At 43.5% G+C, this 12684-nt stretch overlaps 1 protein-coding gene across 3 annotated transcripts in view; it reads right to left on the bottom strand.

Annotated features, from left to right (window-relative positions):
• The window catches only part of ANO6 (anoctamin 6), a 224412-nt gene extending 218265 nt beyond the window's left edge, over positions 1-6147 (bottom strand). For 2 of the 3 annotated variants that reach the window (XM_025403743.1, XM_025403746.1), the window contains exon 1: positions 5406-6147. In XM_025403743.1, the coding sequence (XP_025259528.1) occupies positions 5406-5475 (70 nt within the window). In that variant the 5' untranslated portion in view covers positions 5476-6147. The remainder of the gene's footprint in view (positions 1-5405) is intronic. The other variant, XM_025403747.1, reaches the window with a different exon arrangement.
• Between the last annotated feature and the right edge of the window lie 6537 nt (positions 6148-12684).

The raw sequence follows: 12684 nt of genomic DNA, 5'->3' as shown, positions 1-12684 counted from the left end.
AAAAAAAAAAAAAAAAAAAAAAAAAAGGTGGGTGGAAATGGTCTGAGCCAATGGTCAGAGGGGAAAATTGAAAGACTTGGAACAATAGAAAATTCTCTTCTCCTGCCACCATCATCCTGGGCTCCTCTCTGCTTGCTGGAAACAATCAGCAGCTGAGAACACACAGATGCCGCCTCTTTCATAAAGCTCTCAGACCCATTCCTCTCTATTCCATGACCACTGCAGGCATTTCTGACCCCAACTACTGGAAAGGCTTAGCTCTACTGTGTCCTTTCCCAACCCATTTTAGAACGTGCTACCATGGAGATCTTTCCAAAAGCAAATCCAATCCTATCTTTTCATTAACATCCTTCAGGAGCTCCAAATCATATACAAAGTAAAACCCAAAATCCTTAAAGTGTATAGGATTCACGGCATAGCCTCTCCCCACCTTCCCTTGCAGGCAACTATTTGGAACTCCAGACTCTCCTCAGGCCATCTCTGCACTACATTTGCCTAGTCTTTCAGCATCTGACCCAAAAATCTCTTCTGTGAAGCTCTCTCCCAGTCACTCCTTTGGTTTCATATGTACCTTTTATTGCAAATCTCTGTCTGATGATGCAGAGAAAACCAAACTCAGGTTCTTCTGTACTCTCGATACAATCAATACAGAATACGTTTATGACCAGATGTGGGAAGAGTTCTCCCCACATGACAAATAAGTAGTCTTTCAGCAATGAACACCAGCTGGGCATCCTCTACATCAAGTCAATTCGGATACTATCCATCTGCAGTAAGCCTCAGAGCTCAGTTGAGGGCTTAGTCCTACAAGGCTGTCCCCCCAACTTCCGACAACAATCACAGGTCCCAGGTTGTTTTGCCTGGGTTTCTGACCTACCAGCTACAAATTGAGGTTCTCGCAACACCATCTTTGGGTTCCATTAGTTTCCCAGGGCAGCTCACAGAATTTTGGGGTTCTTACGGAGGCTTTATTACATAGGCATGATTGATTAAATCATTAGCCACTGGTAATCAACTTAACCTTCAGTCTCGCTCTTACCCCTCTCCAGTTTGGGAGATGGGGCTGCCAGCCATCTGTCAACTTATTAGCATACAAAAAGACACTTGTCACTTTGAAAATTCCAAAAGTTTTAGGAGTTGCATGCCAAGAAACTGGAAGAATACCTTATATATTTCACAATATCACAGTCTGGTTCTAAGGAACTTTTCTCCTGGAAGACACAGGTATGTATTACTCATTTTTGGTCTCCCAACATGTGGCCCAGCACCTAATCCTGAAACTAGCACAGAATGATTGCTCAATCAATGTTTATGAAGGAAGACTGGGGTTAGTATCAGATTTACAGGTGATTAAACCTAAAGTAGGGAATTAGGAAATAGAGGTGGGTGTGGGAAGGTAAGTCTATGTAAAAATGTGACAGTTGAAAAAGGAGCAAATAGCTTGACCATTGTCTCTCAAAGGTAATGGACCATGTCCTCTGTGACATGGCCGTTAGGGATGGGGATCAGACAGTAAACTACATAAACAGATTAGAAACTCAAAGCAACCAACCAACCATCCACAAACAAAGCCTTGTTATCTGAACAGTCTGAATAGTTCCTGATAGTCTTTTTTGGAACCACTTTTCCTCCTTCAGCAAAGCTTGACCACAGAGAACAGAACTGAAGAAACAAAATAAAGCAGCATACTAATCTGATTTCTGCATTCTGGCTATAAAAGCTGTTCCTATAGCTTTCTACATGAACAGGAAGAGATACTGAATTTAATTTGCTGATTAGTGGGGGAAAGAGGGGGTGAAAAGCAGCCAAGGACACTCTTTTGCACATTTGGCAGGGTACCACACAACCTGCCTCACAGGGGCTTGCAACAATATGTGATCTCCACCAGCGCAACAGGGGCTTCAAACACAAATTTCCCACCACTACTGCCTGGATGTGGCTTCAGTGGTTGGTTGTTGGCACCGCTTTAGAAATAAGTGGCCTATTGCAAAAATGCTCTAATGCCAACAGGTTGCCACACAAGCACACCTTTGGAAATAATTTCTGCTGGCTGTAACTTAAGCAAACAAGGAAAAGACACCCATAGTGAGATACACCATCCTTGATTCTCCAGATTAGTTCATTCTAAACTAGGAGGCAACACTGACATAAAGTACTGAACAGCCAGGCATGGTGGCTCACACCTGTAATCCCAGCACTTTGGGAGGCCGAGGTAGGAGGATCACTTAAGCTCAGGAGTTTGAAACCAGTCTGGGCAACAGTGAGACCTTGTCTCTACTAAAAGAAAAAAACCAAAAATTAGTCAGGCGGGATGTCACAGGCCTGTGGCCCCAGCTACTCGAGAGGCTAAGGTTGGAGAATTGCTTTAGCCTGGGAAGTTAACGCTGCAGTGAGCCATGATTGCGCCACTGCACTCCAGCCTGAGAGACAGAGGGAGACCCTGTCCCCAAATGAATAACTAAAAGTACAATAAAAGTACAGTGTTTCAAAAGTAAGGAGGAACCCACTGTTTAAAAGGCTCTAAATCCCAGCTACTAGAGGGCACATTTCCATATATATACACAAAGCATCTCTATGATATAATCAGGGACCTCATTCAGTTAGAAAGTTTTTTCTTTGCGGGGGCAGAGGGGAGATCTCTGGCAAATTAGGCCATTATAATGTCCTATGGTATACCCAGGAACTCGTGTCAAAATAATTCTAAGGCTGGGTACAGTGACTCATGCCTGTAATCCCAGAGCTTTGGGAAGCCGAGACAGGAGAATGGCTACAGGCCAGGAGTTCAAGGCTGCAGTGAACTATGATCTTGCCACTGCATTCTAGCCTAAGTGATGGAGCAAGACCCTGTCTCTAAAAATAATTATCCCACTCTGAATTATAAAGGTAGTATTAATAGAGGGATTTCACAGAAATCTTCCGTACCCAAGTGGGTTTCAAACTATTATACAGCTACTGACAGTGACAATCAAGTACTAGGAGAAATATATTAGTCAACAGCGTAAATACAGACGTGCATTGCAAAATTAAAGGCAGAGGTTAAAATTATTTTCATTTCACCAGTCTCCTCTCCCACAGTTGGAAGTAATAATCATTTTGTAAAAGGTTTTCCACCACTATCAGCCTACTCCCGGTAATCTTTAAAAAGGCATATTCTTTTGTAAAGCATAAACTTAACATTGGCATAGTTAAATATTTTCTGATATAAAATCACTACAACCCACATTAAATTTGTACTTCCAAAAAAACAACCAACTAGGTGGACATGGTGGTGCCTAAAGTCCCAGCTACTTGGGAGGCTGAAGTGGGAGGATCGCTTGAGTCCCGTAGGTCGAGGCTGTAGTGAGCCATGATCACATCACTGCACTCTAGCCTGAGTGACAGAGCGAGACCATATCTCGAAAGAAAGAAAAGAAAAGAGAAGAAAAGAAATCACATTTATAGATACTGGGTGTTAGAACATCAATAATATCTTTTCATTCACTGAAAGAAAAAAAAAATTGCCAAGACCTGTTTAAATGGTACCTGTTGCTACACATAAAACATGTTGAGATGATCCCTACAGTAGAGGCCCCAGGGCCCCACAGGAATAGTAGGAAATGCCCTACTAATATTAACACTAAAGTATTAATATTATTAGTTTCTAGAGGGTGAGGAGTAGAGATATTTAACTTTTTCTTAAATATATCTACACTGACTTGACAAAACTAGCATGAATGACATCTGTCAATAAAAATAAAAGGAGCTTATTGCTACACACTTATGATGAATTTATACTACGCCTCAATAGGTAAACACAGGCTAGACCAAATTACTTTCTAAACTGAGATCTATTGCTGGCACAGTAAAACAAATAAAGCTCAGAGCCTCTTGCTTACTTCAGTTTCCATTTGGGCTTCTGCCCTCATTTACTTACAATACTCATTATAAACAGTGCACCTCACCATAAGAGACAATAATACTTTCCTGGGAAACAGACTGTGCCAATTTTATTGTAACTTTTTAAACTTCGCTCCTATATTTTTATGTAATCATCAGGCACTATGTAATCTTGCTAAACAGCAGTAACAGCCAGAGCGACCCAGTGGTAAGAGTATTAATCTTCACTGGTCTTACAAGTCAGAAAACCTGGGTTTGAAAGTGTGAGAAGCTTGGCAGATCAACCTGTGTGCTTCAGTTTTCTCTCCTATAAAAACTACTACTATTTGCTCCCTCCTTAAGGATGAATACCTAGTAAATTGTTCTTAAATGAATGAATGAAATGTGAAACTAAATCATGGAGTGTAATCTCCTCCATTAGATTTGTCCCTGGAAAACCAAGAAGTTACCAAATTTTTTTGATCTAAATGATCCGTGCCCAAACTGTAACAGAAATAAAAACCACACCCAACTCCTAAAATTAAGTTACTTTTAAAGTTGTTAGAGAACAACAGGGCTTTAGAACATCAGCAGGATGTTCTGTTTTAAAATTGATTTGGCATTCAGGAGTCTAAGCCGAGTCGCCACAGCAGACTGGCTTGGTAATTTAATTAGTCTTCTGGAAGGACCCATTAAATCGTCATCCCCCGACAGTGTTCTCTTTAGGGACCTGATTTTCTCTCTAGTCTTCCCATTCCTTTCTCCTTCCTCGCCTCTTCTCACCCCTTTTGTTTGCTCTTTTTTTCTTTTTTTGCTCTTAAAACAGCTCTTCCTCCGTTCGGCTTGTCACTCCCATGCATTTTTCACTCTAACTAGAAATGGGTCACCCCAGGTTTGCTCCCCAAGCCCCAGGGCCCCCCAGGACGAGTGGGAAAGGCCCTGCGGTCCACCCCGCCTGGGGGATTCCTCCTCTGATCACAGCCCCGGCGGGCTCCGCAGATGGGAAAGGATTTCCAGCGCGCGCCTAGCGGCCACAAATCACTTCCCCGGGCCACCCTGCCAGGCCTCAACCCTCCCAGAGCCGTCGGTCGGCTTTTACTTTAACGAGGATTCAGGTGGGTCACACCCTGTCCTCCAAACGCGGGCCTGCTCCCCGGACCCCGCCCAGGGGCTCGCCCCAGTGCCCAGGCTCCTCGGCATCCCTAGCACTGTGGGAGGCGGGGAAGTGACCCCAAAGTTGCTTCTGAGTGGAGACTTCCGCACGCAGAGGCGTCCCCACAGCTGCCTGCCTTTTTCAGGGGCAGCATCCTCCGCCCGTCCGGAGCCTGTCCTCGGGGCCACCACGCACCCCGCGCCTCCGCCCCGCCGGGGCCGCACCGGGGCCTCAGTCTGCAGGAAGCTGGGGACAGCGGGCTTCCTCCCCTGCCCGGACCAGCCGAGTGTCCCGGCCAACCTCCCCCGCGGAGAGCGCAGCGCCCCCGCGCAGTCCCCGAACTTCTTCCCGCGTCGGCTAGGGCTCTCGGGTGGGGACGCGGGGACCCCTCGCTCACCGATATCCCCATCGTCGTCGTCGTCCTCCTCCTCCATTTGTAGCAAAACATTCCTGCTCATCTTTTTCATGTCTCCTTCAGAAGGCGGCTCCGAACTTGGCGCGAAGTTGGGGGCTCCCGGGTTCCGGAACGGCGCGGCTCTCCCAGGGGCCGGATCGGGGACCGCGGGGCGCTTGTCGCTTGGCCTCAGGGGCCGCTGTGCCCAGCCTGCGCCTGGGAAAGCCGAGCCGAAGCGCCCACCGGCCGGAGCCCAGAGCCGGAGGAAGCCTCTCGCCTGCTGAGCGGAGCCCGGAGACTGAGCATGCCCAGTGCGGCCGCCGCGGCTCGCTGCGGAATGATTGAACTTCCCCGGTTTTATGAGGCTTGCAGAAGGAAGTCGGGAGGCGAGACTGGAGAGGGAGTAGTCCGATGCTGCGCGCTGGGGAACTAGCTGGAGGGCGACGTGGGAACACGTGAGTGCGGGAGTGGACGGGGTTCCCTAAACGTTGATCCCAAACAGGGCAGCTTTTCGTTCCAAGGTCGTCTGTGAACACACACTGCGGCTTGCTTTGTTTTAACGTCTGATACTGGAGAGGGGGGAAATGCTGCTACAGCACAACTGCAGAACCCTGGAAGGCGAGCTCGTTTGAATGGCTTTTAAAGGAGACGTGGAGTTAGTAATGGGGGAATCTTAAATAACTCCGAAGTAGGAAAGTGGAATCATACGGGTAGGGTAAGATTACGGGGCAGTGGGGGTGGGAGGAGAGGCAAAACTCAAATAAGCAAAAGAAGAAGGGGCGGGACGGAAGGGAGTGGCGGTGTAGAGAATTTTCTAAATAAACGTGTGCACAAAGGCAGGAGGATTTCCGCATACATTGCGGTCGCGGAAAGTGGAGAAGCGCCCCCTACCCCGCCCGCACGAGCACACAGGGAGTGGTCGGAAGATAATCGCTGAAGCGTCCAGCCTATTTGTACAATGGAAACTAGTCGTCTGTGTCAAAGAGACAGAAGAAGCCGAAGACCACTAGAGTTAGATGTAAACTCCTCTAAAACCATGTGGAAAGCTATCAGAAGAGAAAAGAAAGTAGTGAAATAAAATTAAGGCAGATAGTTTTTATCTTTATTTTTAGTGCTTTCCTGGAAACCAAAGGGACCGATAGGACAAATACAAAGGGATTTAGTACTTTAAAGACCCTTGGAGTTGTTTGAACGGCAGGTTTTGGGGATCGTGTGTCTACAAAACTTTTTTCAAAAAAGCTGGTGCATTCAGGTGGTTCAATTTTGACTTCTCAAAAGGGCTAGAAGGTATATTTGAAATCTTGGTTATATGTGTTATTGTCTACTCCGCATTGAAATTTTTTGAATATTTTTTCCACTGAAGTGCTAGGGTTATCACAATAACACGAAATCTGCTGTGCATGTTTTTTCTTCCATATGCTTTTTTTGAGACGGTCTCGCTCGGTTGCCGAGGTGGGAGTTCAGTAACTAGAACTACAAGCGGAGCACACCACCATGTGGGGCTTATTCTTAAATTTTTTGTAGAGATGGGTGTCTCACTATGTTGCCCAGGCTGATTTTGAACTCCTGGCCTCCAGCAATCCTTGCACCTCAGTTTCCTAACTTATTTTTAATGTTCTCTCTGAAAGAAAGAAAACATTGAGACCAATCTTCACTGGGAAAATAGCCATGAATATATACATGAAAAGACATGAAATTACTTTTAAGAAAACATCTGGGAAACACTATACTTGCTTCTTGAGGTACTTTTTTTGAATAAAGAGAATTGTTTTTAGTATAAAGAGACAACAATACAGTACTCTGAAGTTAGGATAAAAAAATGATGGGAGAAGAAAGATGAGAAGAGATTGTTTTCTTTCACTGAACCCTCTCCCCTGAGCTTATGAAACTCACTAAAAGTAGAAACTTCAAAAGTGTTTTGGTTACATGATCAATTTTTACAATTTTCCTTTAACAAATTTTTGTGTAGTCATTTTTATGTACTAGGAAAAGTTTTACATGTTTTATAAGCATCCAGTCATTCAACCCTCATAACAACCCTAGAAATTGTTATCATTTTTCTTCAGGTGTGAGGCAACTTGAGCAACTTGTCCAAAATCACACAGGAAATAAATAGCGGAGCCAGGATTGAAACCCGAACAGCTTGTTTTAGAATCAGTGCTCATAGCCACTTCATAAACCACCTCCAGAGACATGTCCCAATCCATTTTTTTTTTCAGATCACTTTTTCCCCCAACAATTCTAAATTCAAAGTCTCATCAACTCCCTGCCGTAGTTCTTTCACCAAATGTTCTTTTTTTTTCTTTTTCTTTTTTTGAGGCGGAGTCTCCCTCTGTCGCCCAGGCTGGAGTGCAGTGGCCGGATCTCGGCTCACTGCAAGTTCCGCCTCCCGGGTTTACGCCATTCTCCGGCCTCAGTCTCCTGAGTAGCTGGGACTACAGGCACCCGCCACCTCCCCCGGCTAGTTTTTTTGTATTTTTTTAGTAGAGACGGGGTTTCACCGTGTTAGCCAGGATGGTCTCGATCTCCTGACCTCGTGATCCGCCCGTCTCGGCCTCCCAAAGTGCTGGGATTACAGGCGTGAGCCACTGCGCCCGGCCTTTTTTTGTTTTTGTTTTTGTTTTTGTTTTTGTTTTGACAGAGTCTGGCTGTCACCCAGGCTGGAGTGCAGTGGCGCGATCTCGGCTCACTGCAAGCTCCGCCTCCCGGGTACACGCCATTCTTCTGCCTCACAGCCTCCTGAGTAGCTGAGACTACAGGCGCCCACCACCAAGCCCGGCTAATTTCTTTCTTTTTTTTTTTTTTTTTTTGTGACAAAGTCTCGCTGTCGCCCAGGCTGGAGTGCAGTGGCGCCATCTCGGCTCACTGCAAGCTCCGCCTTACGCCCTACGGGTTCACGCCATTCTCCTGCCTCAGCCTCCTGAGTAGCTGGGACTACAGGCGCCCGCCACCAAGCCCGGCTAATTTCTTGTATTTTTAGTAGAGGCGAGGTTTCACCGTGTTAGCCAGGATCCTCTGGATCTCCTGACCTCGTGATCCGCCCGCCTCTGCCTCCCAAAATTCTGGGATTACAAGCATGAGCTACCGCGCCCGGCCTTGTTCTCATTTTTATGGACTAAGACTTTGCTCAAAGTTACTTTGCAGTTAGAAAATTATCGTAGTTGATTTTGCAACAAGTTTTAATTAGTCATTCAGAATTCTTCACAGATTTTTAAGAGTTTACATTTTTCTTCTTTGATAAATGTTGTAGTGAAACATTGTTGGCCTTATATGTAAAGGTAGCTGTTGCTAGAAGAGAACTGAATTGTTTACTTACCTTAGCTGTGAGTCTATTATTAGTAAATTACATTCTTTCCTCTAATCCATTTTATTTCCTACCACTTGTGCATTTTTTTCAATTGAGCAATATATGCCTCAAAAGTAAGATAATAGGCCTATGTAAGAACCACACACTTACCCCTGAAGAATTATCACCCATACAATGATAATTTGTGAAATAAAATATTCTTAATATATAGCCAGGTTATTTGTATTTGCAAAGGTTTTTCAAGTCAGGGATCACAGAACAATTATTTTCTCATTCATTCGTCTGATTAACTACAATTTTTGGCCACCAGAATATTCTTTCTCTGCCCATCCTGTAAACGTTGTTGCTTTTCTAGCTTCGGGCCGGGTTTCTTTTCTTCTCATCTTTCCCCATAGAACTCATTCAGTCCTATAACTTTACTATCTAGTCCAGGCAGGGTCAGCTTCATGGGCATTCAAACAGTCTATTCACACAGAGCCCTACACGGTACCTCATGGGCCTAACACTTGGGATTTAAATGTTCTGTGGTTAATGCTCATCAATGATAGACTAGATAAAGAAAATGCGGTACATATATACCATGTAATACTATGCAGCCACAAAAAGGAATGAGATCATGTCCTTCGTAGGGACATGGATGGAGCTGGAAACCGTTATCCTCAGCAAACTCATGCAGGAACAGAAAACCAAACACCACACGTTCTCACTCATAAGCAGAAGCTGAACAATGAGAACACATGGACACAGGGAGGGGAACAACACACACTGTTGGGAAGTGGGGTTGGGGAAGGGAAAGCTTCAGGATAAATAGCAAATGCATGTAGGGCTTAATACCTAGGTGATGGATGGGTTGATAGGTGCAGCACACCACCATGGTACACATTTACCTATGTAACAAACCTGCTCATCCTGCACATGTATCCCAGAACTTAAAATAATTTTTTTAAAAAGGTTCTGTGGTTGCCATCCTGAAATTCTTTTCTTCTAGTTTTATTTGAGGTTCTGGGGGTACATGTGCAGTTTTGTTATAGGTAAATTGTGTGTTGCTGAGGTTTGGTGTATAAAGATCCTGGCAGCCAGGTATTGAGCATAGTACCCAGTAGATAGCTTTCCAAACACCCCACTCCCGCTATCCCCCCTAAGCAGTCTCTAGTGTCTACCATCTTTGTATCCATGTGTATTAAATGTTTAGCTCCTACTTATAAGTGGGAACGTGCAGTATTTGGTTTTTCTGTCCCTGCATTAATCTGCTTAGGATAATGGCCTCCAGCTGCATCCATGTTGCTGCAAAGGACATGATTTGGTTCTTGTCTATGGCTGCATGGTATTTCATGGTATATATATATATACCACATTTTCTTTATCTAGTCCACCATTGATGAGTGTCTTGGTTGATTCCATGTCTTTGCTGTTGTGAATAGTGCTGCAGTGAACATACCAGTGCATGTTCATCTTTTTAGTAGAACAATTTATTTTCTTTGGGTATATACCCAGTAGTGGGATTGCTGGGTGGAATGGTAGTTTTGAGTTCTTTGAAAAATCTCCAAACTGCTTTCCATAGTGGCTGAACTAATTTACATTCCCACCAGCAGTGTATAAGCATTACCTTTTCTCCACAACCTCAACAGCATCTGTTGTTTTTGACTTTTTAGTAACGTCCATTCTGACTGGTATGAGATGGTATCTCATTGCAGTTTTGACTTCCATTTCTCTAATGATTAATGATGATGAGCATTTTTTTCATATATTTGTTGGCCACATGTATAGCTTCTTTTGAGAAGTGTCCATTGATTTCCTTTTCCTGTGTTTTAATGAGATTCTTTTTTGTTTGTTGAATTAAGTTCCTTACAGATTCTAGGTATTAGACCTTTGTCTGATGCATAGTTTGTAAATATTTTCTCCCATCCTGTAAATTGTCTATATACTCTGTTGACAGTTTCTTTTGCTGTGCCAAAGCTCTTTAGTAGGTCCCACTTGTCAATTTTTGTTTTTGTTGCCATTGCTTTCTGGGACTTAGTCATAAATACTTTGTCAAGACCAATGTGTAGTATGGTACTTTCTAGGTTTTCTTCCAGGGTTTTTATTATTTTAGGTCTTACATTTAAGTCTTGAATCCATCTTGAGTTAACTTTTTTATGCGGCGAAAGGAAATGGTCCAGTTTCAACTTTCTGCATATGACTAGCCAGTTATCCCACCACCATTTATTGAATAGGGAGTCCTTTGCTCATTGTTTGTTATTATTCACTTTGTTAAAGATCAGGTGATTATAGATATGTGGCTTCATTTTTGGGTTCTGTATCCTATTCCATTGGTCTGTAACTCTGTTTTTGTACACCTCATGCTCTTTTGGTTACTATAGCCTTTGGTTTGAAGTTGGGCAGTGTGATGTTCTTTGTTCTTTGTTCCAGCTTTGTTTTATTTTATTTTATTTTATTTTATTTTATTTTATTTTATTTTATTTTATTTGAGACAGAGCCTCACTGTGTTGCCCAGACTGGAGTGCAGTGGCCTGATCTCTACTCACTGCAACCTCCACCTCCTGGATTCAAGCGATTCTCCTGCCTCAACCTTCCAAGTAGCTAGGACTACAGGTGCATGCCACAACGCCGAGCTAAGTTTTATATTTTTAGTAGAGACAGTGTTTCACCATGTTGGCCAGGCTAATCTCAAACTCCTGGCCTCAAGTGATCCACCTGCCCCAGCCTCCCAAAGTACTGGGATTACAGGTGTGAGCCACAGCACCCAGCCCAGCTTTGTTATTTTTGCTTAGGATTGCTTTGGTGATTCGGGCTGTTTTTGGTTTCATATGAATTTTAGAATACTTTTTTCTAATTCTGTGGAAAAATAGCTGATAGATTGACAGGAATAAGATTTAGTCTATAAATTACTTTGGGCAGTGTGGCCATTTTAACGATATTGATTATTTCTATCCCTGAACATGGAATGCTTTTCCCTGAGTTTGTGTCATCTCTGATTTCTTGCTGCAGTGTTTTGTAGTTCTTATTGCAGAGATCTTTCACCTCCTTGCTAAGCTCTATTCTTTGGTATTGTATCCTTTTCTTTTAGTGGTTACTGTAAAAGGGATTCCTTTCTCTCTTTTTTGTTCTTTTTATTTATTTATTTATTTTTCGAGATGGAGTCTCACTCTGTCACCTAGGCTGGAGTGCAGTAGCAAAATCACAGCTCAATGTAACCTTGACCTCCCAGGCTCAAGCTTTCCTCCTGTCTCAGCCTCCGGAATATCTGGGACTACAGCCACATGCCACCATGCTTTGGTAATATTTGTTTTATTTTTTAAAAAGACAGGGTCTGCCTGTGTTGCCCAGGCTGGTCTTGAACTCCTGGGCTCAAGAGATCCTCCTGCCTCAGCTCCCAAAGTGCTGGGATTTCAGCCTTGAGTCATGTTCTCAGCCAGGATTGTGTTCTTAATTCAGCTCTCAGGTTGGCTGTTACTAGTGTATAGAAATGCTGCTGATGTTTGTACATTGATTTTGTATCTTGAAACTTTTCTTAAGTCATTTATCATCAGTTCTAGGATCCTTCTAGCAGATTCTGTGGGGTTTCCTAGTTATAGAATCATATCATCTGCAAAGAGAAATAGTTTCATTGTCCCTCTTCCTATTTAGATGCCTTTTATTTCTTTCTCTTGCCTGATTGCTCTAGCTAGGACTTTCAGTACTATGTTGAATAGGAGCAGTAACAGTGGGCATCTTTGTCTTGTTCCAGTACTCAACAGGAATGCATCCAGCTTTTTGCCTGTTCGGTATGATGTTGGCTGTGAGTTTGTCATATATAGGTCTTATTATTGTGAGATATGTTCTTTTGATATGTAATTTGTTGAGGGTTTTTGATATGAAGGGATGTTGAATTTTATTGAAAGCCTTTTCTGCATCTATTGAGATGATCATGTGGTTTTTGTTTTTAATTCTGTTTGTGTGGTGAATCACATTTATTGATTTGTGTTTGTTGAACCA

The sequence above is a fragment of the Theropithecus gelada genome, chromosome 11 (genome assembly GCF_003255815.1).
Source record: "Theropithecus gelada isolate Dixy chromosome 11, Tgel_1.0, whole genome shotgun sequence".
Taxonomy (NCBI): domain Eukaryota; kingdom Metazoa; phylum Chordata; class Mammalia; order Primates; family Cercopithecidae; genus Theropithecus; species Theropithecus gelada.
Note: the sequence above shows the minus strand (reverse complement) of the source record. Positions and strands in the feature narration are given on the sequence as shown.